Raw genomic sequence first — 22569 nt, 5'->3', positions numbered from 1 at the left:
TTTCTTTTTCGCAGTTTTTTGTAAATTTGACCTTAACTGTTTACTTTATATTGCTCAACTATTCCAGCCCCTTATAAATAGTTTCTAGTACAGAGGGTATATGTTTAGAAATGTCCTTCAATGCATTTTATTTAAGAGTGTGCTTCTAATCTGGTCAATATCTTTGCATAGTGTCCCTTATTTGTTTATTTTGTGTCTTATTCACCCAGTACAAATGACACAAAGGGAGGCAAGGTTTTTATATCATGGACACAGAATTTTATATTCTTTAACAGCTGCCTGCTCTCAGACCTGCTGGAGAAGTCACGCTGTATCAGACAGGCAAAGACAGAGAGAGCTTTTCACATCTTCTACTACATGATTGCTGGGGCCCAAAAACATCGTGGTGAGTCACAAGCTGCAGCACTTCCATTAACAACTGCAGGCTGATTGCCCATACATTGCACATCATCACAGCCAACATAAAAACCTGATTCTGAAATGAAATGTTATAAATGTTTCAGTTGAGCCAGTAAGTATTTCAAACTATAATAAGAAAGTTAAGGCTGAGAAAACTTGATTCAAATCTACAAAAAGTAAACACTGATGATACATTAAATTACCAACGATATAACTCTATGTGTTTTATTATCAGAGGAACTGCTTCTGGAGCCCTTCAGTAATTACCGCTTCCTGAGTGCGGGCCACGTTCAGGTCTCTGGCCAGCAAGACGATGAGCTGTACGAGGAGACCATGGAGGCCATGAAGATCATGGGCTTCACTGATGAGGAGAGAATCGGTACCAGTGATAATTCTGATCTTCTCTCTGCTTGGACAGAAAAGGATGGAATGGAGTCAGCGATTTCTCTGAGCTGTCACAATTGTTTTTTTCAGACATCCTCAAGGTTTGCTCCACCGTGATGCAGCTGGGAAACATCGAGTTCAAGAAAGAAAGGAACCAGGAGCAGGCCACTATGCCAGACAACACTGGTTTAGACACCTTTATTTCATACTATTAGAAAGTCTTTGAACATGGGCATTAGCCATATGTTGATGTTACTGACTACAACATAAAATGTTCTTCTAAATAAAGACATGGTATAGACCTGGTATTAACATCTGTCCTGAGTGATCCAATCACAAGTGGTCCGCACAAAGTTCAGGTCTAAATGTCCCCACGTGTCCTGAAATCCAACCAAAACTAACAAATGGAGGTGGCCACATCTTTTCACTGAGTAAACGCAAACATATATATATGTAACACTGATATATATAACCAGGTAATGATTGAATCTTTTCTTAATTTAATAAAAATCTTTCTTCACAGCTGCGCACATTTACTCTTCATTCAGCCCCTCCTGACTTAACTCGCCCTTTCGCTCTCGCTCTATCTCTCTTGTGTGCACCAACAAACACATAATCATTGTCATCAGGCACATCTGTAAACTAAAGACAGGAAAACATCAGTTGGTCTTCACAGACAGAAATGACAGAAAGTCAACATTGACATTTTCAACTTTTTACATGTGTTCACCGACTCCTTTCCTCTCGTCTGTGCAGCGGCTCAGAAGGTGTGTCATCTTCAGAGCATCAACGTGACCGACTTCACCCGTGCCATTCTCACCCCGCGCATCAAAGTGGGGAGAGAGGTGGTGCAGAAGGCACAGACCAAAGAGCAGGTACCAAACCTGGTGCACTGTGTGAAACCATAGGAACAAAGAAGCCTATTCTGCCTCTATTAAATACTTCCGAAGCCTGTGTCTCTCATCATTCAGACGTTTCCTGTCTTTGTGTATTTGTCAGGCTGACTTTGCTATCGAAGCTCTGGCAAAGGCTGTGTTCGAGCGACTGTTTCGCTGGATCCTGTCGCGGGTCAACAAAGCCCTGGACAAGACCAAACGCCAGGGAGCCTCATTTCTGGGAATCCTCGACATTGCCGGCTTTGAGATCTTTGAGGTATAGACACGATGATCACTGATCAGCCAGAAATCAATAAGCTTCTATGCGTTTTGAAATTTGACAAGATGAATACTAAAATATGCAGTATATATTCATGCGGGATGAGTGTCTTTAGCTCTGTGTTTGGTTTGTTGCAGGATAACTCCTTTGAGCAGCTGTGTATCAATTACACAAATGAGAAGCTGCAGCAGCTCTTCAACCACACCATGTTCGTCCTGGAGCAGGAGGAGTATCAGCGGGAGGGCATCGAGTGGAGCTTCATCGACTTTGGTCTCGACCTGCAGCCCTGCATCGAGCTCATCGAGAGACCAGTGAGTGACACTTAAACCACACAAGATCTGCAGACACTTGGAGATATTTCATGATTTATTTTGTTTTAATAAAAAAGGCCGGTCGAACTTTTTAACCACTGTACATAATCTCTGTAGAACAACCCTCCTGGTATCCTGGCCCTGCTGGATGAAGAGTGTTGGTTCCCCAAAGCCACAGATATCTCCTTTGTGGAGAAACTCTTGAACACACAAGGAAACCATATTAAATTTGCCAAAACCAAACAACTCAAGGACAAGACAGAGTTTTCTATCTTCCACTATGCTGGGAGGGTAAGTATGAATGGAAATTTATAATATGATCATGATACATTGCCCCGCTGGGTATAGAAAACTACTATTGTTTTATCTTTAGCTATAATTTAAGTATAACATGCTGATATATTGTGAAACCAAAGAAACACTGATGTTGTTTGTAGGTGGACTATAACGCCTACGCCTGGTTGACAAAGAATATGGATCCTCTCAATGACAACGTCACAGCGCTGCTCAACAACTCCTCCAGCCAGTTTGTGCAAGATCTCTGGAAAGATGGTGAGATATCTAACTCTACTGGTTTGAGTCAGACCCAACTCACCCACAACTGGTTATATTTATGTTGAATTGTACAGTAGACATGTTAACATGTTGAATTAATGATTGTAGTGATACTAATAAAGCTGAATATTGGATCCGAACTAGATCTGAACAAACCCTACAATACTATTTGAGCAAGGAATACATAGCTGTCACCAATAATCATAGTAGATGGTGTTCAAATCAAATTTTCCTAAATCTCTTTTTGGACTTAAAGGCTCTAACTGTTGGATCTGAAATCACAAATAACACTGTCATTTCCCTCACACAAATCTGACCTGTGGACACAGATAACTGGACTTCAATTGAGACATACAGGGCCGGACCAGTTTGTACGGTGCCATCACATTAAGATTTCACACATTATTTTATTCACAGGAAAATAAAAATTACAACAGGAACCAAAAACACATTCGCTCCAGAACATTTTCTACCATCTTGAATGAACACGTCTTGTATGTTGCAGCTGACAGGGTGGTCGGCCTCGACACGATAGCCAAGATGACGGACAGCTCCATGCCGAGCTCCTCCAAGACCAAGAAGGGGATGTTCCGCACGGTGGGACAGCTGTACAAGGAGTCTCTGGCCAAACTCATGACCACGCTGCACAACACCCAGCCCAACTTTGTCAGATGCATCATCCCCAACCACGAGAAGAGGGTAAGAAAAAATGCCTGGTGGTTTGGACCATGTCAGACCACGCTCTCCATATCCTATGAACCTGAACAAGATGAGCATTTTCCCAACAAATTTTATGTTGAGACCCGACCCAGTACTTATATCTGTTGCCTCATGGCACATTCAAACATGTTGATTTATTTATTAATATGAAAAGCAACACAATATCCACACATGGGCATTTTAAGGCATCCATCCATGTATTACCTATACCACTATATCACTTGTCCTTTGAGGGTCATTTGGAGAGGTGGGATAAACTCTTGACAGCTCACCAGTGTATCGCAGGGCCAACGTACAGAGCAATAACCATTCACTATCATTCACATTGTGAATTTAGAGTCTCCTATCAACCTAACCACAATCTGCATGTCTGTGGAGATGAGGCAGCCGTGGTACCCAGAGAAACCCACACAAACACATGGAGAATATGCAAACTCGCTAACTTGCTAACCACCACACTGCACTGCCCTGTTTTGAGGCAGTAATGTCTATATCCTTCATAAAATCTTGTGTAATAAAAAACTGTTCTTCTCAGGCAGGGAAGCTGGATGCTAATCTGGTCCTGGAGCAGCTGAGGTGTAACGGTGTGCTGGAGGGAATCAGGATCTGCCGACAAGGGTTTCCCAACCGAATCCTATTCCAGGAGTTCCGCCAGCGGTGAGTGGGATCTACTTACCTCATGTTTTCGAATCATGTAAATTTTCTCACCATATTAAGTGTGATATATTTATGTTTCCTCGCAGTTATGAGATCTTGGCTGCTGGCTCTATTCCCAAAGGTTTCATGGATGGTAAACAAGCCTGCTGCCTCATGGTAAATGTAGTTCAAAGTCCCAACATTTGCTAATCACAGTCAGTCCACGTAAAAAGTCGTACCTACTTACTTTGTGAGCTTCATCTTTCTCACCAATCTCCTGTGTAGATCAAGCATGTGGACTTGGACCCCAACCTGTACAGGATTGGACAGAGTAAGATATTCTTCCGCACAGGAGTGTTGGCCCAGCTGGAAGAGGAGAGAGATCTGAAGATCACTGTGATTATCATCGCCTTCCAGGCCCAGGCTCTAGGCTTCCTGGCCAGAAGGTATGAACATGCAAGCCTCCTCACACATACTACACCAGTGGCGGCTTGTGAGAAAATTTATCAGGGGAAGGGCGTAGAGTTTTTAGAGTTTTGGCGCAGGGTAAACAAACTGCCAGACTCAACAAAAACAACTCTGCAGTTCCCCTGAAGCCGGTCAGCTCGCAGGGGACCTAACTCTGTGACATCAGACGGAACTGAGACGGCGTCCAGGGTCGACCAATCACATTTATATAATTCAATAATGTTTATCATTTTTATACAGGCTTTTTTTTCTAAGGATGTTGGAGGGGGCAGTATTGACCAGCCACCACTGTACTACACTCTATTATAAATTGCACTGTCTGTGATGCATGTTACTGCTCACATGTTCAGTCAATCTAATCTTTCAAATTGTATTTTGGCTCATTCTTTATTTGACCACAAGGAAAGGGTTTCATATTTTTTGTTCGTGCTGTTCCTGTCACCATAAATCACAACTTTACATTAAATTATTTATGTTGCTGTATTTTTTAAAGGGCATTTGCAAAGAGGCAACAGCAGCTCACAGCCATGAAAGTCATTCAGAGGAATTGTGCTGCCTACCTTAAACTGAGGAACTGGCAGTGGTGGAGGCTCTTCACAAAGGTCAGCTTCTTATTCATGTAGTCTAACAATATCACAGTACATCCTGGTATTTTAGTCTCTCTTCTTACTATTCCTTGTTGTTTAAAAAATATTAAATTAAAGACTTGCAGGCTTGACCTCATTTTAAAAATATGTTTTCAAATCCCCAGGTCAAGCCTTTGCTGCAAGTGACCCGACAGGAGGAGGAGATGAGTCTGAAGGACGATGAGTTGGTGAAAGCCAAAGAAGTTGCCATAAAGTTTGAATCTGAGCTCAAGGAGATCTCCCTGAAACACACATCGGTAAATGATGACGCCGACACATGTTTGCTTTCACTGAAGATCACAGCCATCTAGAGTCAAAGTAACAATACATGAGGTTATTAAATACAAGCATTAGAATTAAGCACTGAGAGTTGAATCTGCTGATAATGAAGATGAAGCACGTCTTCACCTGTCTGTGTGCTCCAGGTGTTGGAGGAGAGGAATGCACTGCAGGAGCAGCTCCAGGCAGAAACAGAGCTGTATGCTGAGGCTGAGGAGATGAGGGTTCGTCTGGGGGCTAAGAAGCAGGAGTTGGAAGAGATCCTTCATGAGATGGAGGCGAGGTTGGACGAAGAGGAAGAACGTGCTCAAGCGCTGCTCGTGGACAAGAAGAAAATGCAACAGCAGATGCAGGTCTGCACATTGTTGCTTTTTTGATCATGTCATTAAGAAGCTATTCATTTTATTTCCATGTTTAGCTGTGCACAATGCAGTTAGTGAGTGTGAGACTCTTTCATGCAGGAATTGGAGGAACATCTGGAAGAGGAGGAGGACGCACGTCAAAAGCTGCAGCTGGAGAAGGTTACCTACGAGGGAAAGATCAAAAAGCTGGATGACGATATTCTGGTGATGGAGGACCAGAACAACAAGTTGGTGAAGGTAAGAATTGTATAACAGTATTTATCCAAGAGGCCTGGATATTGGCCAATAACTTACCAACAGAGTTCCTATGTTAAAAAATGCAAGTTAAACAAATCAGTGATGTTTTGTAGGAGCGTAAGGTGATGGAGGAGAGACTTGCGGACTTCAGCTCCAATCTGGCTGAGGAGGAGGAGAAGTCAAAGAACCTCACCAAGCTCAAAAATAAACACGAGTCCATGATCTCTGAATTAGAAGGTAATCATCCTTTATAAACCATTACTTACGTGACTACTGGAACTGTGCTTGTTCTACAAAATGTAGATTTATGCTAATTGTAACCCTCCCCCATACTAAAAGTCCGTTTGAAGAAGGAAGAGAAGGGTCGCCAGGAGCTGGACAAGGCTAAGCGGAAGTTGGAGGCCGAGTCGAATGACCTACAAGAGCAGGTAGCTGACCTGCAGTCTCAGATCGCTGACCTCAAAGCTCAGCTCGCCAAGAAGGAGGAGGAGTTACAGAATGCCTTGGCCAGGTAAAGTCCTGAGAAGTCACAAACATAGCACGCATTCATTTAAATGAATCCCCGATACACTGGATTCTAAAAAACTTCTCCTTTATCCCACAGCAACTTTAAACTTCTATTATATTCACTGGTTTCTTCCTCTGCACTTATTTTCCTTCTCAGGTTAGAAGATGAAACAGCCCAGAAGAACAACGCGCTGAAGAAGGTCAGAGAACTGGAGGGACACATCTCCGACCTGCAGGAGGACCTCGACTCTGAACGGGCGGCCAGGAACAAGGCAGAGAAGATCAAACGAGACCTCGGGGAAGAGCTGGAGGCCCTCAAGTCCGAGCTGGAGGACACCCTGGACACCACCGCCACTCAGCAAGAACTAAGGTTAATCATACAAAACTCAAATATCCATTTCATTTCATGCATTTCACTTATGTTCTTGGTTGTATAAAGTAGCATACAATGACTGTTAAATCCAAATATTACATGTAACCAAGGGCCATGAGTTCATGTTTGTCAAATAAAAATTTGCATTATCGATCCATCTGTTGTGCAGAGCCAAACGTGAACAGGATGTGACGCTGCTGAAGAGAGCCATCGAGGACGAGAACCGAACCCATGAGGCCCAGGTCCATGAGATGAGACAGAAACACACCCAGGCTGTGGAGGAGCTCACGGAGCAGCTGGAGCAGTCCAAGAGAGTAGGCCTGCATCATCTCACACAGTCCGATAACTTAGGAGCCAATGAGCTTGTTTATTTCACTTGATAAAGTTTCTATAAGGAAAAACTGCAGTTTCCTTTCTGATCTCAATGATATTGATTTTTCTTCTCTCAGGTGAAGTCTACCCTGGAGAAGGCCAAACAAGCTTTGGAGAAGGAGACGTCCGAGTTAACGATGGAGGTGCGCTCACTGGCCCAGGCCAAACAAGACGGGGAGCACAAGAGGAAGAAGTTGGAGGGTCAGGTGACGGATCTGCAGTCACGCTTCAACGACAGTGAGAAGCAGAAGGCTGAGCTGGGAGAGCGCTGCTCCAAGACTATTGTGAGTAATTAGTGACATCACAAATGTACAGAGAAAGAAAATGTTCTTTTTTGTATCAATGTCTCAAGAACTGTATCTTCATCTTCATGCAGGTTGAACTGGAGAGTGTGACAAACCTATTGAATGAAGCAGAAGGCAAGAACATCAAACTGAGCAAAGATGTTTCCAGCTTCTCCGCCCAACTCCAAGACTCACAGGTAACTGGACTTCAAGCAGAATATACAGCTATATTGTATGATGTATTCGGTTTACATGTTATATTTCCTGTGCTACTTAAACACTCAGCAACATGCATACAAATATAATGGGTTCCTCCTTGAGCAATACTGCATCCCTCCATCAATATTTGTGAAAAATCTGTTTTTGCGTAATCTTGCTTAGAAAACAAAGGAACAGGGAGGAAAAAATGACCTCCTTGACAGACGTTACAATACCTTTTGACAACATGTTGAACTGAAAGCATTGACCTCTGATCTGGCCTGTCGCTGCAGGAGCTGCTGGCCGAGGAGACGCGCCAGAAGCTGCAGCTCTCCGCAAAGCTTCGGCAAGTGGAGGACGACAAGAACAGTTTGCAGGAGCAGCTTGAGGAGGAGATGGAGGCCAAGAGGAACGTGGATCGACACGTGTCGACCCTCAACATCCAGGTCAGAGCGCAAACCAGGGGTCATTACTTAAGCACACTTAACCAATCAATAGACAAATTCACTGCTAAGGAACTTGAAAACACTAACCCAAGATTCCTCTTTTATTATCAGTGACTTACCACAGTCTTATTTTGCCCACAGCTGTCCGATTCAAAGAAGAAGCTTGAGGAAATGACAGGAAACGTTGAGCTGCTTGAGGAGGGCAAGAAACGTCTGCAGAGAGACTTGGAGGCGGCCAACACCCAGTTTGAGGAGAAGGCCTCAGCATTCGACAAGCTGGAGAAGACCAAAAACCGTCTGCAGCAGGAGCTGGAGGACACGCTGATGGACCTGGACAACCAGAGGCAGAACGTGTCCAACCTGGAGAAGAAGCAGAAGAAGTTTGACCAGGTCAGATAAACCAGAAAACTGAGATACTGCATTATTACTGGAAAAGTTATTAATTACAGATCACAAATTTGATAATGTAACCTAAAGTACAACCACCATAAAAGTTTTTACAAGTACTTCTGATTAATGCCACATAATACAATAATATGCTGGTGCATTTTCAGGAAAATGGGAAACAAATGTTTTGTGGAAAGGATTTTGTCATTTTTCACAGATTTCACAAATGTAAGATTAAAACTTTAAAAAAAAAGTATAGTGTGGAATGAATCTCTTTCATAGCTACATATATCCACTTATCTGTCCTCCAGATGCTGGCTGAGGAGAAGATGATCTCCAGTAAATATGCAGATGAGAGAGACAGGGCTGAAGCTGAGGCCAGAGAGAAGGAGACCAAAGCTCTCTCCCTGGCCAGAGCTCTGGATGAGGCCCAGGTCTCCAGGGAGGAGATGGAGAGAGCCAACAAGGTCCTGAAGGCGGAGATGGAGGACCTGATCAGCTCCAAGGATGATGTGGGAAAAAGTGTAAGTGAGCTAGTCACGCTTAAGGCTGTCAGCTGGATCCATGGTTTCACTGGTATAACTTGTTTATTATAAACAGGCCAGAGCATTGCAGTTGATTTGAAAATGTATTCAATGGCAGGTCCACGAGCTGGAGAAGTCCAAACGAAGCCTGGACGCCCAGGTGGAGGAGATGAAGACTCAGCTGGAGGAGCTGGAGGACGAGCTGCAGGCGGCAGAGGACGCCAAGCTGCGTCTGGAGGTCAACATGCAGGCGCTGAAGGCCCAGTTCGAGAGAGACCTCCAGGGACGTGATGAGATGGGAGAGGAGAAGAAGAGGCAGCTTGTCAAGCAGGTAAAAAAGCATTCAAATGTATTATGTTCCTACCTGGAGAATACAATATGATCCACCATTAGAGAACATTGCACCAGCTGCATCCGAAGTAAGCGATGATAAACAATGATCGATCGCAGGTTCGTGAGCTGGAGACGGAGCTGGAGGATGAACGTAAACAGAGGGCCCTTGCGGCAGCAGCCAAGAAGAAGCTGGAGACAGACATGAAAGATCTGGAGGGACAGATCGAGACATCCAATAAGGGACGGGACGAGGCCATCAAGCAGCTCCGCAAGCTTCAGGTGAGACTGAGGGGTGGGAATAAATCCAGCAGCAGGTTTGATATGAAGTCTGTACAGTCTTATTTTAGGTTTCATACAATGTTGTATTTTGTATTTTTTGGATGCACATAGTTGTTCATCTTTTCCTCCAATTTCTGAGCGTGTACATTTGTGTCTTTACACAAATAAGTGAGAGGACTAAGGCTGGGTGATAAAACAATACCAATAATTATCGCAATATAAATGTTCATCAATATATAACAAAAGTCCAATATATCAATATATTGCTTATGCATTGTGTAAGCAGAGTGAGGACGTAGAACACATAATCTGCCTCCGATTTGTAAAACGTTTTGATGTTTATCAAGTGTTTGTCATTGTAGAGTTTAAAACCACAACCTTCAAACACACTTTTTAAAGCTGATTGGAGATCTGTTACCTTTGCGATGCTGGTTTTTCTTCTGAAAATATTTAATGTCTGGTTATTTGCTCATTGTTTTGTCTGGTTTGACAAAGTAATTGCTTTTTATTTTCCTTATTATTTGTCAGACTTGACTCTGACTAGCACCCCACATTATTAACCAACGTGAAATCTGCTACTGTATAATTGTGTCAATTACTAAGTTATTGTAAGATTGTACCGTGGTGGAGGTTTGTGCTTCAAATGAGGAAAGTACCTACTTCTAACTAAGTTCATGTTCAATTGCTATAGTGTTGCCATGGAAGGCTGATCGTTAGGCAGTGCTGAAAAATTATGAGCTATCTGAACACGATACGTTGCGGCATCAGCCATCAGATAAAACAAATGTAAATATATCAGTCTGATTGTTATTGTCTCGACTCTCCTTGTGTCTTTCTGTCTCTATTCCTGCTCCTCTTCCTCCCTCCAGGGCCAGACGAAGGACTTCCAGAGGGAGCTGGACGATGCCCATGCTGCCAGGGAGGAGGTGCTGACCACTGCAAAGGAGAGCGAGAAGAAGGCCAAGGGTCTTGAGGCCGAACTCATGCAGCTGCAGGAGGTAACACAATGTTTCCTAACAAGACAGAAACTTGTTTGTGGGCAGATTTGTACGTGAAATAATAACCTTGTAATTTATCTGTTTCTAGGAAATGGCTGCGGCAGAGAGGGCGAGGAAGCAGGCAGAAGCCGAAAGAGACGAGCTGGCCGACGAGCTGGCCAGCAACTCCTCTGGAAAGTGGGTTGAGAGTTCATTCTGTGTGTAAGAGTGTGTTAAGTGAAACTAGAAAAGAAAATGTGATACTATTCGATTTCCACTGTGGCTCCCGTGTTCAGGTCAGCCTTGTCAGATGAGAAGCGTCGTCTGGAAGCGAAGATCTCCCAGCTGGAGGAGGAGCTGGAGGAGGAGCAGAGCAACATGGAGATCATCAACGACAGGCTGAGGAAGAGCACGCAGCAGGTGACCCGACCGCTGCAGCTACATGAGTCCTTACAAGGCTCATTAAGTCTATACACCTCATCCATATCCCCTGTATCATGTTAACAGAATATATTCCCTCCACAGGCGGAGCAGCTGAACAACGAGCTGCAGACAGAGCGCAGTGCCTCCCAGAAGAACGAGAGCGCTCGGCAGCAAATGGAGCGCCAGAACAAGGAGCTGAAGACCAAGCTCCAGGAGATGGAGAACCAGGTCAAGTCCAAGTTCAAGTCCTCCATCTCTTCCTTGGAGGCCAAAGTGGCACAGCTGGAGGAGCAGCTGGAGCAGGAGAACAGGTTGGAGACAAGGAAACACACAAAGAATTATGTTGAATAAATAATGATAAGAATTAGTCATGGATCCCGGATCAGGATCCACACCAAAATGATATTGCTCTCTCCTGACCCATACCACATCTATCAACCATGTTTTCTGGTAATCCGTCCTGTAGTTTTTGCATAATCTTGCTAAATATTAATCTGAAATGCAAACCAACAAATGGGCCGGGGTGAAAACATAACCTCCTTTGCAGAGGTATATGTAGAATGGTCGTTTTTTGTGGTAGGAGACGCTAAGTCCTTAAACTTAAATCTATGTCAAAGTAAAACTAAATGCTTCTAATGCTAGTATTGTCTACTATACTATACTGCATTTTACAAAACCATTGCACTTGCCCTCCTTTGTTGTTTATTTGGTTTGAATTTCTCATATTGTTTGTAAAACCTTTGTTTTCATTCCCTAAACACTGTGAACTCTTGGATCTCTCAGGGAGAAGCAGGCCTCAGCCAAGGGGATACGTCAGAAGGACAAGAAGCTGAAGGACCTGATAATGCAGGTGGAAGACGAAAGAAAGCAGGCAGAGCAGTACAAAGACCAGGTACCATCGCTTCCCACACTCAGACATCCGTCATGTGTCTTAAATCCACCGACAAGTACATGTATACAGTGCATATGTATGGTTTGGTGAGGGAGTAGGAAGCCTGAATATTTAACCTGTTTGCTCACTAGGCTGAGAAGTCAAATACCCGCATGAAGCAGCTGAAGAGGCAGCTAGAGGAGTCGGAGGAGGAGTCTCAGCGCGCTACGGCCGCCCGCAGGAAGCTGCAGCGGGAGCTGGATGAAGCCACCGAGGCAAATGACGCCATGAGCCGCGAGGTCAACACTCTCAAGAGCAAACTCAGGTAGGACTAAAGGTCAAGGAATCTCTGTCTGTTTACCTATCAGTCGGTAAATCTCTACTTTTCTTTATTCTTGGGGCAACTGTGTTTTATGTTCCTGTCTTTTTAATAGCAACTTTATTCCTGTGAAGCCACAAGATGGCACAGATACTGCAAAGGGAAAATTAGTAGATCGCTAAATGCTGTATATCCTGAGGATGCACCATATATGACAATGTGTGACATACACACTAGAAAAAACACTTGGAACCGTGCAAATGAATTCCCATGTGTGGCTGCAGAGGGCGCTGCTGCTTGGTCAAAGTGACACTGTGTTGCTTTAAAGCGTTTAAGATTGGTTTTGAGTTCAGTGGATTTAGCTTTACTGAGCACAAGCAAAAAAAACATGTCCATCTCTATTCCAGAGGCAACCCTGAACCAAAGGAGTAACACAGCAGGTACCTCTGCCCCTAAATGTTCCCCAATCACCATTTCTACTATAACCTCCCATAACTTTTCATCCCCATGCACACTTTTAATGCTGTCATTTCTTTCATTGAGCCTAACTGAGAGAAATATGGCTCATCAGCTACAACAGATTTACCTTCCATTTTTAAAAGCAAGTCTAGTTGCACCATTTGGTTTCCATTACACCCATTTCCTGGTGGCCACATTTTTCTCAGTGCTTGGTTTAGTTGCCATAAACCAGACTCATTCTCCTGAGCCAGGAGTTAAATGAGTTACAAAGATAACCAGCGTGCTTAACATGTAACCAAAGCACATCCTGTAACTTCTGATTTCCTCAATCCTCCCATGTAGTTTGCAGCACCCAGGTGTTTCTCAGAATATATTCCCCCCTCTCACTGTGACCATGTTTTTCTGCATCTCTGTCCTGTGTGCGTGTCGGTGGCATTTTTAAGGCGTGGAAACGAGCCCTCCTTTGGCAGCACACCTCGGCGCATGGGCGGAAGCCGGAGGGTGGTTGAGGATGCCTCAGAGGATGAGGCCGACTCCCAGGGCGACTTCAACGGAACAAAGTCCGCGGAGTAAGGTGACGTCAAATCACCAGATATCAAATTTATCTTCCTGGGACAAAGTGTGCCACTTAAAACCAAGAATAACTTTAAAAGGCCTGACATGCTATCTAGTTCTTCCATATCACTTCAAACGTATAGATATCTTCTCCCATTTCCAGTAGTGTACTGATCTGTCTTCTTGTTTCCGAGCACTTTTTCTTGACAAACCAATCAGGAGGACTTGGTGTCGACTTAGGGGAGTTGTTTCGTTGGCTCTGCTGATGTGTGATTTGCAGTTCCTTTTAAAAACAAAAATATATTTACACTGTGTTGAACTGCACTGAATGACTTTTGTACACAATATGTAGGTGCCTCTAATTACCACACTAAGTTGCCTGGAAAAAACGTGGGTCTCTCCACAATAAGTGACCTTAGAAGTTAAAGCAGAGACACAATGTAAATCTACAGATGTGTAACTATGATCAGCAACGTCCCCTGTTGTCGTCCTGTTGCCTGTAACTGCTGTTTAAGTGTTTCAGAGCAGCACTGAAGTGGTTCATCAGACTGGATATGTAGTCAAGATTATATTTCTATACCCAGTCTGCTTCCAATCAGTGCTGCCATTTGTACCCCAATGAACAAATATTTAGACGTTTCTAAAGTCGTCAATTTATATTTTATTTGCACCTTTCATGTGTCCTGATATGTCAAGTGAACTTCTATTCCAGAAATAGCCGAATGTCAAACAAGGTTTAGTAACCTCAACTATAACTAAAATGATGAGCCAGATGTGTCTCACACCTTCCATATTTGTCCTTTGTCCAGATTTTACTGTACCTGTTCAATATGCCCCTCATCACCCTAAACGCAGTACTGTTTGTAATCAACCAATGTTTACATGACACCATTCGCTTCTATTCATTGTTGAACCACCTGCACAAGAAATAAAGATATATATATAAAAAAAAGCTTTGATTTTTCTTCTTTTAATGTTTCTGTCTTCACTCCAGAGATCAAACTGAATCCTCACAACAGATTCTCATCTGTTCAGCCAAGTAGAAAAACAACTGCAAACCAACCGAAGGGATAAAAGTTGGGTTTAGTACCTCAGGCACATACAGTTTTAAATCTAGATAGAGCATAAGCAGTTGCAGAGGTGCTGCACACACACAACCAGTACACAGTGGTGATAGATGTACATTCACAGTTAGCATACAGAGATGCTGGAAGTAAGATTTGGGGGTGCTGAGAGAAAACTATGAAATCATGTTGCACTGCTGAAATGCAGCAATGCAACATGTAGGATTTTATTTGAACGGCCAATACTATACCAATTTTTGAGAATTTGACACAAAGATTGTTAACTTTCAAATTAAATCTCTGCATTTCAAAATGGCATTGAGCCATATTGAGGCTGGGACAGTTCAAACACAGAAAGCAGGTTTTTTTCCACACCAGAAATCAGGCAGATATCAGGCCAAGTGAATATCGCAGGTCAAAGTTCACTAAAGTTGAACGCTGCGATTTGCCTCACCACAGGAAGGAAATGTTTTATTAGCCACCATGCTGGTAATGATTGGAAGTGATCGGGAGGCAGCTGAAACGTGCGTATGTGTGACCACGCCCCAGCAGAATACCAGAATACACAATTAAAATAATAATTGGTGGACATGTTACATGAGGAAATTAAATCAAATTACTTTTTTTGGTTTTTGTTTTGTAAAAACTATTTGGCCTTGCAGTAACCCCGCTTTAACCGCAGGGGAGTAGAGCCCCTTCAGCACCTCTTACTTCCAGCGTCCTTGTCGGCTGTTGTTAGTTTGAGGAAGGTTCAACAGCAAAGAGGAGCAGAAACTGCAATCTCATATGTATAGTTATTCCCACACATGGCTACAGTGATGACTTCTGTATGTGCGTGATATTTAGATATGTACGGAAATATGTTTGATGAGCTGATGGATGGCAGTCGTGAGAGTTACCGATTAACCAGAAACATTTCAGGGAAAGACGGCACATTCAAACTTTAAGTCGCTATTTTCCAATTAACAACATCTCTTACTAAAAAGGCAGGAAAAGGAGTCTCTGCTATAGGCTCTATATATCTACACAAATATAGTACGATCTGTGCTTTTCTTTCACTTATTAAAATCTATTATTGCTTTGTATCTTTGCCCAGTTTGCAACATACAACCCTCAATGGCAGACAGGAGGTCATCCTCCTAGAGAATTATTACTATACATTCAGTAGTGCACATACACAACGCTAAAGTCTTCAGTCAAAAAAATCTTGGTAAAACGTTCTTGTAACAGGAGATCATAAAGCTGCAGAATGATGAATGCTATCTGAGGCAGGGAACCTTATCCTGATCTTCACATTTAGAAAAACAACAAGTCTGTGCAATGTCAGGAAGGAGCTTACAGAAATTATATGGGCCAAACTGAATTAAACAAACCAAGGTGTGACGTTGCTCAAAGGAAAGTGACACATCCTCACTTCTAGAAGAATTAAGGATAGATTCCTCTCTGTAAACAGATTCTGCATGTGAATATTCTATTTGCGAATAGATCATCTATTATTGAGGTTAATAACTTAAATATTACAGTAGCGTGAGACCTACAAACTGAAGAGGTGACTAAACAGTGAAGGCAGCAAAGGCTCAAACCTCAACGTACGGCAGTAACTAATTCATCCTTCTCTCATTCTCAATTAAAACATGTTTGTGACAGTGAAAGAATTATGATCATCCTTGTTTTAACCAACATACTTGCTCCTCCACACAATCCTTTGTGAGTTACAAGTCAAATCATGACATTTCAGATTAAAGAACTACATTACTCAAGCCCTTAGTTTCAATAATAAAGACCAAAAACTGACTAGTTTAATGTTTCTTTTCTCCCTATTCTAATCACAGCTTTGGTTTGGACTGAAACAGAGTATTTTTTCTGTTGAACGTTTTTATGAATGACACTGGGTTTTTGGTCCCTATACCTGCATCACTTTTAATATAACTTGCTCTAATTTGGTTCCCTAGTTCAATGAAACAATGGGCATAGGCGACATCCATCTGGGAGCAGTAACGTCCCAAAAGCCCAGATGCGCTTGATCCATCACTGACAGCAAATCTGTTGTCACGGAGCTGTGTCAAAGATATAGTTGAAGGTCGAGTATGATTAGCAGCGTTCCTTGATGTAATGCAGGCTGAGGCGCTGCTTCCTGTGAGGGATATGGTGTGATACTAGCCTGAGGCAGCAGTAGTCCATGTGCTGACTATGTGGAGCGTGGAGCGAGAACAGTGGCTCTCTTCAAATAGTTCAGCAGACACGTGGCAACAAGGGAAGACCGCTCACTTCAGAGTCCCACTGCTGTAGTTTATTAAAAGGTGGGTGTTATTGAGGCTGATGAAGGGTGGAGGCTTATCTTCTTTTTGTCTCATAGCAGGATCTTGACTCCTCCCTGCGGAGACTGGGCCCCCTGCGAGGACCCTCTTGGAGGAGCCGGTCCAAACTCTAACCGCTTCACTAAACTGGAAGATAAGATACACACACTTATTAACAAACCCTAAATTAAAAAAGGGAAAAATACTTAAACACAACTAAACCACTGTTGTGAGCGACTGTATGAAGCATGTGTGTGTTAAATCATGGGCCGGGTGCGGGTCATGTGGTGAGAGGTCCGAGAGGGTCCGAATTGGATAATTATGGGTAACGGATCAGGTCGTGTATACACACTGACCAGAAAGTGGAAAATACAGTGATATTCATTTTAGGTCAAATCGCCCAGCCCTAATGGACCCGTGCAGGATTCTGTCCCTTTGTGCCCTGACTATTGGTCTTATCAACTTTTCACTCGTCACTTACAATGTAAAGATTAAGGAAACACCAACTCTGACAGCAGAACAAGTAAAGACCCAGGTGATCACATCTTACACGAGGTTCACACATACAGTTAAGTCAGAAGAATACAGCAAACAGTGTCTTCTACCTATAAAATAAAATGAAAATGCAACACCACTGCATAGTACAAACATTAATGTCAGCACTGAACCTATAACAGCTTCTAGTCAAACATGAACAAAACACGTACCTCTGGTTAAGTGCAAACTACATGACAGATACTCTTTGAACAGAAAAAAATGACCTATGTATTCTATGTAACCTATTTAATTATCGAGACAGCAACAAAAACAAGTTCTTCATTTGGTTACACTTTAGACGCTGAAGCTGTCTTTTTCCTCACCTGTCGTACTGAGGAGGGGGGCTCATGCTGGACGTTTGGACCTCGGGCCTTGCTTCTACACCTGAAGGACTAGCAGGACCAGCTGGAAGTGCCGGTCTATTGGTAGACGTGTCGTACACAAAGTCTCGACAGGACGCCAACTTGGACTCTAGATTCTGGCAGGGATTTAAAAAAGCATGTTCAGCCAGCTCATACATGCAAAACCCAGACCTGTAGTTATACTATTCAATGAAAACACAGGTGTATGAAATTATTGTAAAAGTACTTACTCCAACTTTTCTCAGCAGCTCCCCCACAATGTTGAGGGCAGATATTCTAGCAGACGTAGTGAGGGGAGTCCCTGTTAGACCGTCACCTAAAACAAAACCAATGTGAGCAGACAAACACAACTAGGTCGGTGTATCTACTTAGTGAAGTTCTTAAAATGTTCTATTCACCTCGTCGGATACTGGAAGCAGGGGGAGTGGCAAATGAGCTGAGAGGTTTGGAGGGTGTGACGGGGAAGGATGGATTTCCAGCCGAGGGATACGACAGATCTGTTCGATCTGCGTCTTTGCCGAGGCTGCTGGACTGACGTCTTTCCTTGTGACGGACAGCCAGCTCTTGACGGAGATCTGCCACAAACAGAGAAACAGACTGCAATGACTGAGAATCCCGTGCTGTGTGTTAAAAACAATGGTTTCCATTCCATTCAAAACTAATAATTTTGTAACTATGTGAAATCTGTAATTATCAGCCTCATACAGTGGACCAGTTAAAAATCAGTCAATCTGAACTAAACATTGCATTTAAATAATATTGATGAGTCATTTATCACTCATCAAAATCAATATCAAGGACATAGCTCAGTAAAAGATCAATTATTTTGTTAAGAAGTGCAAAGAAGAAAAAAAGAAAGATAAACAAACCAACAATATAATTGTCCTTAAATACTAAAAATACCAATAGAGATTATGCGTATTAAAAAAAAAATCCCGCTAACAATAATAAGGCTGGTTTTCCCAGCCATTGTCAGCTTGTAGACATTTTCTTGTCGGAAAGAAAAATATAAGCAGAAGCAAAAGATTACACTATAAAGTCATCACTGACTCACTCTGTCACCAATTAAACATGTTCAGTCAACTGTAAAATAGCTTCTAATGGTTGACTAGTGCAAACTAGAGCGGATTTGCAGCCAAGATGACAAGCAGTTGTCAGCCACTGATCTGGAACACCAAGCAAAGGGCGCCTGACAGCCAGCTGTTGGCTTTGTGGGTGGGCCGCTTATATCGACATTAAAAGCAGAGATGATATTAATTGTGATGGAAAATTGAACTTAAGCAAGTTAATTTTAATTTCACAAATAAATTAAAGCCTAAAAAGAAGGAAAAAAAACAATACAAATCTGTCAAGTACTGTAAAACTCAGTACTCAGCTTAAATGAGCTCAAATGTGTAAAAACAGTATACGGTCCTTTAAATGTCTAATGAGGTTAGATAGTACAAATGTCTAAGAATAAGTGCACATTATATCAGGTACAGGGCAAACAGGATAGTCTTTGGATTTGTTGAATCAGTTTCACTATCGAAATTCACTGAGTCAGGTGTAAACCATTTTATGAAGGAATCAGCTGTTCTTGTAAACTTGAGAGGCTACAGTGAGTGTACGTTTCTACCTCTGGATTCATCTTTGAGCCTCTGAACAGACTCAAGCAGGTTCTCCTTCTCGTCCAGCTCGCTTTCCAGAAAGGCATTCCTCTCAATGACATGGTTCATCCGCTGCTCAAAGTCCTCCAGAGACATGATGGTAGCCCTGCAACAAACAAATAGTTTTAGCATGCTGCGGTCTTGACAATATCTGTGTCTGAAAATCATGGTTAAAGTTGGCCCGTTAGTTTGACAGTTAATTAAATAATTGGTGTGATGACAGGGTTTATGACATGCACTGAACTCCAGACAATATCCTGAAATTATCCTGGGGAACTGTCTGTGAGTGCAAATGTCAATTCAACTCATTTGAATGCTAATGAGTCAGTTGCTCCAGAAAAGTTTTTCCTGCCAACCCGCTAGTAAACACTGGGTGCCTGAATGAGCTCATGTGAGAATACAGCCTCAGTTTATCCAGAGGATTCACTGTGAGCGTGTGGGTGTGTCGATTATGTCATTAGCACGTTATGACCGCAAAAGTCAAAACTTAAAATCTGGATTAAAAAAATGCCTTGCACGTAAAAGATGCAAACAAAGATGTCAACTTGGAAAGACAACGAGACTTGTGAGGTGTTGGTGATATGAGCAGATATATGATATATATATATTCATTACATATACATATATATGTGTAATGAATAATGTGAATTCGCAGAGGATTTAATGTTAAATCCTTCCTCTTGCATGCTGCTCCCCCCAATCCCTGTTCTCCGGGGAGATGTCTGTTGTTGTGAACTTGCTGACTGGAAAATATCCTGCTGCGTTCCCCTTATGTGAAAAGAAAAAATCCGTACCGCATTGTCTGGACATTTTCCGGAGTTCCTATCTGAAAACAGCTATAGTGATATGAGCTTTCTTAAGACACTGACCTTTTGGTCCTCTCCAGGTCATCATTGGACTGCTCGAGCTCTCTGATGTATTTCTGCAGGTGATCTTTTACTGCTGTGGTTTGTGCCAGATCTTCCTCCAGGGTTGAGATGTGCCTCAATGCGTCAGAATGCGTGGCATCAAATTTTTCCTGCAAACATCACACAGACATCAAATTAACTGATACTGACAGTGACATTTTGTCTGTGTCCTCATGGCAAATCATCAGCCAATGCAAATGTATATTTAAGACATTAGCTGAGGCAATACAATCCCACTGATTCTTTTATCTACCTCCTTGTCCCAAACAACATTTAAGCAATCAGCACAATTCTGAATTCACTTCTTCCATTAACGGTCCCCCTCCCAATAGCAAAATTGGCAGTCAGCCTTATAGCTAGGCAGCAATTCTAACAGCAGTGGCACTGATACATCTGTGTTGAATAGGAGCTGTCAGTTTGTTCGGGTGTGTCTGTCTGTCTGTCTGTCTGTGAGAAGGTGCAGTATCGTGTTTATTTGTCATCACTAGAGCCTGAAGTCTATATATAACCGAGCTGCTCAACCTTTATGTTCTCCAGCTCCATGCGGAGTCGGTTGTTGTTGAGAAGCAGCTCTTTGTTCCGGCCCTCACACTGCTTCAGCTCCGTCTCCAGCTCTGCTTCATAGTCTCGACTCATCAGCTGAAACTCCTGCAGCTCCTCCTGCGATTCGTCAGCCCTGATGAGAAAACAACTTTAGACTCACTACTGTTCCCATGCTTTACGACATATAGCTACAACAGATCATTTGGTTATTCAAAGTACCTGTTCGAGGAGTGGTGTGTGCTTTGTTACTGTTACCTTTGCTGATGTCTCTGTGCCTGCTCCTTCCAAAAGCCCAGCTCCTCTTCTAAGGATGCGAACTTGTGTGTTGTTGGCTCTACCATGTTTGCTCCGGGTCAGGACGATGGGGAAGGGATACCTGGCAACAAAATGTATCTTAATAAACCCGCCAACGCTACCCTTACTAACCATAACACCATGTGCAGCTTTACTATTCAAAGCACCAAATTGTTGCGTTCAGCAAATGCTAACTACGTTAGCTAATATAATTCACCAGTGCCATGCATTTGGTCACTAAATACATGGGCTGGGACGACTAGTAGCAACACAAAAATGCTACAGTGACATGAGTCAAGACGTGTAAAGACGGGGCGTGAAGGCGCTGCTACTTTTAAAGCGAACATCGGTGTTGGAAACTACACATAACTTCAGCGAATACCTTCATACCCTGTTTGCAGCTAAGCTAACATGCTAGCTAAGTGACGTAGCCAGGATGTGCTATCAACAGTGTTCAAGACAAAACCAGCAGACTCACCTGCATACACGGGAACTATTACAACATGCTAATGCTAATAGAGAGAACCTCGAAACAATAGCAATTTTCCGTATTGAGCAACAAACGTAAAGTGACTTGTTCAACTAATCTGTGATTATGCTCCGACCGGTAACGAAGAAGCACAACTCGCCAATCAAATACAAACCAAGGTTCGGTTCTCGGTAGCCATTGGACAACACAGATGACGTCACGTAAATATTATCCAATCATATTGCTGAACGAGGCAGAGCACTACTCACTACTTTCCTGTTGATGTTCTGAAGAGGACAGTGTCTGTTGTTTAGTGCAAGCAAGCAGATTGAAAGAGAAAAATAAAACATTGTTTTCTGATTTGTGTTTCAAATATTACCTTCCCCTGCTTTACAGACACAGAGGAGCAAATAAGAAACATTTTAAAGTGCAATCCAATTTCACAAAGAGAGCGAAATGGAACAGTCCCCTTATGAAACCACAATCAAATTCACTAGATCTGGAGTTTTTATTTGATCTGCACCAAATTGCACAAATGCATGAATATCAGTACCCTAAACATGCCAGATTTTTCTAAGATCAAGATCAATTATTTATTTTCTGAGAAATTAACAGATAGGATCCAACCCATGATTCAGATCCACATCAAAATGATTTTTTTTGTTTTTGTTTTTGTGGCAATCTTTCATTTTAGTATAATCCTGCTAATTAACTGACAGACAGATGCAGAGGTAACAACTTGCTTGAACTGCACATATAACTTGGAGTAGCCGATGACACTGGATGAAAACCGTGGGGACGTAAGTAGCAAAGATGGAGAAACACTGAATACATATGTTGATCGGGTGCGAATGATTTCACCATGTAAGATTTTAGGTTTTACATTCCTTGTAAAAATAAACATGTTGCCTTGCCTTGAATTTTCATTTTTTGTTTTAAAAGGAATCAATGGATGGATATATCTCATTAGTATCTAAGGTTGGTAATGTAATAAAACACGCCATAATGAC

General features: G+C 42.5%; 2 protein-coding genes across 2 annotated transcripts in view; one reads left to right on the top strand and one right to left on the bottom strand.

The window, feature by feature from the left end:
- The window catches only part of LOC133953177 (myosin-11-like), a gene marked incomplete in the record, with an annotated part of 30799 nt that extends 16414 nt beyond the window's left edge, over nt 1-14385 (top strand). Inside the window, 34 exon segments of the mRNA XM_062386972.1 lie at nt 290-385; nt 635-778; nt 874-969; nt 1540-1658; nt 1783-1935; nt 2076-2249; nt 2367-2540; nt 2687-2801; nt 3310-3503; nt 4060-4181; nt 4268-4337; nt 4446-4606; nt 5122-5230; nt 5380-5511; nt 5680-5886; nt 5995-6132; nt 6246-6369; nt 6472-6643; nt 6797-7009; nt 7182-7326; nt 7462-7668; nt 7761-7865; nt 8160-8312; nt 8454-8702; nt 9011-9223; nt 9342-9554; nt 9674-9835; nt 10705-10833; nt 10922-11010; nt 11109-11232; nt 11338-11546; nt 12019-12127; nt 12259-12431; nt 13328-14385. Of these exon segments, the coding sequence (XP_062242956.1) occupies nt 290-385; nt 635-778; nt 874-969; nt 1540-1658; nt 1783-1935; nt 2076-2249; nt 2367-2540; nt 2687-2801; nt 3310-3503; nt 4060-4181; nt 4268-4337; nt 4446-4606; nt 5122-5230; nt 5380-5511; nt 5680-5886; nt 5995-6132; nt 6246-6369; nt 6472-6643; nt 6797-7009; nt 7182-7326; nt 7462-7668; nt 7761-7865; nt 8160-8312; nt 8454-8702; nt 9011-9223; nt 9342-9554; nt 9674-9835; nt 10705-10833; nt 10922-11010; nt 11109-11232; nt 11338-11546; nt 12019-12127; nt 12259-12431; nt 13328-13457 (5123 nt within the window).
- An 8-nt stretch (nt 14386-14393) lies between these two features.
- LOC133953178 (nuclear distribution protein nudE homolog 1-like) lies at nt 14394-21701 on the bottom strand. The gene is made up of 9 exons (XM_062386973.1): nt 21569-21701; nt 21052-21172; nt 20776-20929; nt 20215-20363; nt 19315-19451; nt 18098-18274; nt 17930-18015; nt 17661-17815; nt 14394-16947 (listed from the first exon to the last, which is right to left on the bottom strand). Exons 2-9 carry the CDS (start codon nt 21135-21137, stop codon nt 16854-16856), a joined length of 1038 nt encoding a protein of 345 aa, XP_062242957.1. The 5' UTR covers nt 21138-21172; nt 21569-21701; the 3' UTR covers nt 14394-16853.
- Nucleotides 21702-22569: the final 868 nt, after the last annotated feature.

Source organism: Platichthys flesus, chromosome 5, assembly GCF_949316205.1.
Source record: "Platichthys flesus chromosome 5, fPlaFle2.1, whole genome shotgun sequence".
In the NCBI taxonomy this organism is placed as follows: domain Eukaryota; kingdom Metazoa; phylum Chordata; class Actinopteri; order Pleuronectiformes; family Pleuronectidae; genus Platichthys; species Platichthys flesus.
The sequence above is the reverse complement of the archived record's forward strand: the minus strand, read 5'-3'. Positions and strand labels throughout refer to the sequence as shown.

Excerpts from the sequence above, each read along its gene's own strand:
- LOC133953178 (XM_062386973.1), bottom strand. The coding sequence starts at position 21,137 with ATGGTAGAGCCAACAACACACAAGTTCGCATCCTTAGAAGAGGAGCTG. Across the intron at positions 20,930-21,051 it reads GCACAGAGACATCAGCAAAG|GGCTGACGAATCGCAGGAGG; the intron begins GTAACAGTAACA and ends TTTTCTCATCAG. Across the intron at positions 17,816-17,929 it reads AGCTGCTGAGAAAAGTTGGA|AATCTAGAGTCCAAGTTGGC; the intron begins GTAAGTACTTTT and ends AATCCCTGCCAG.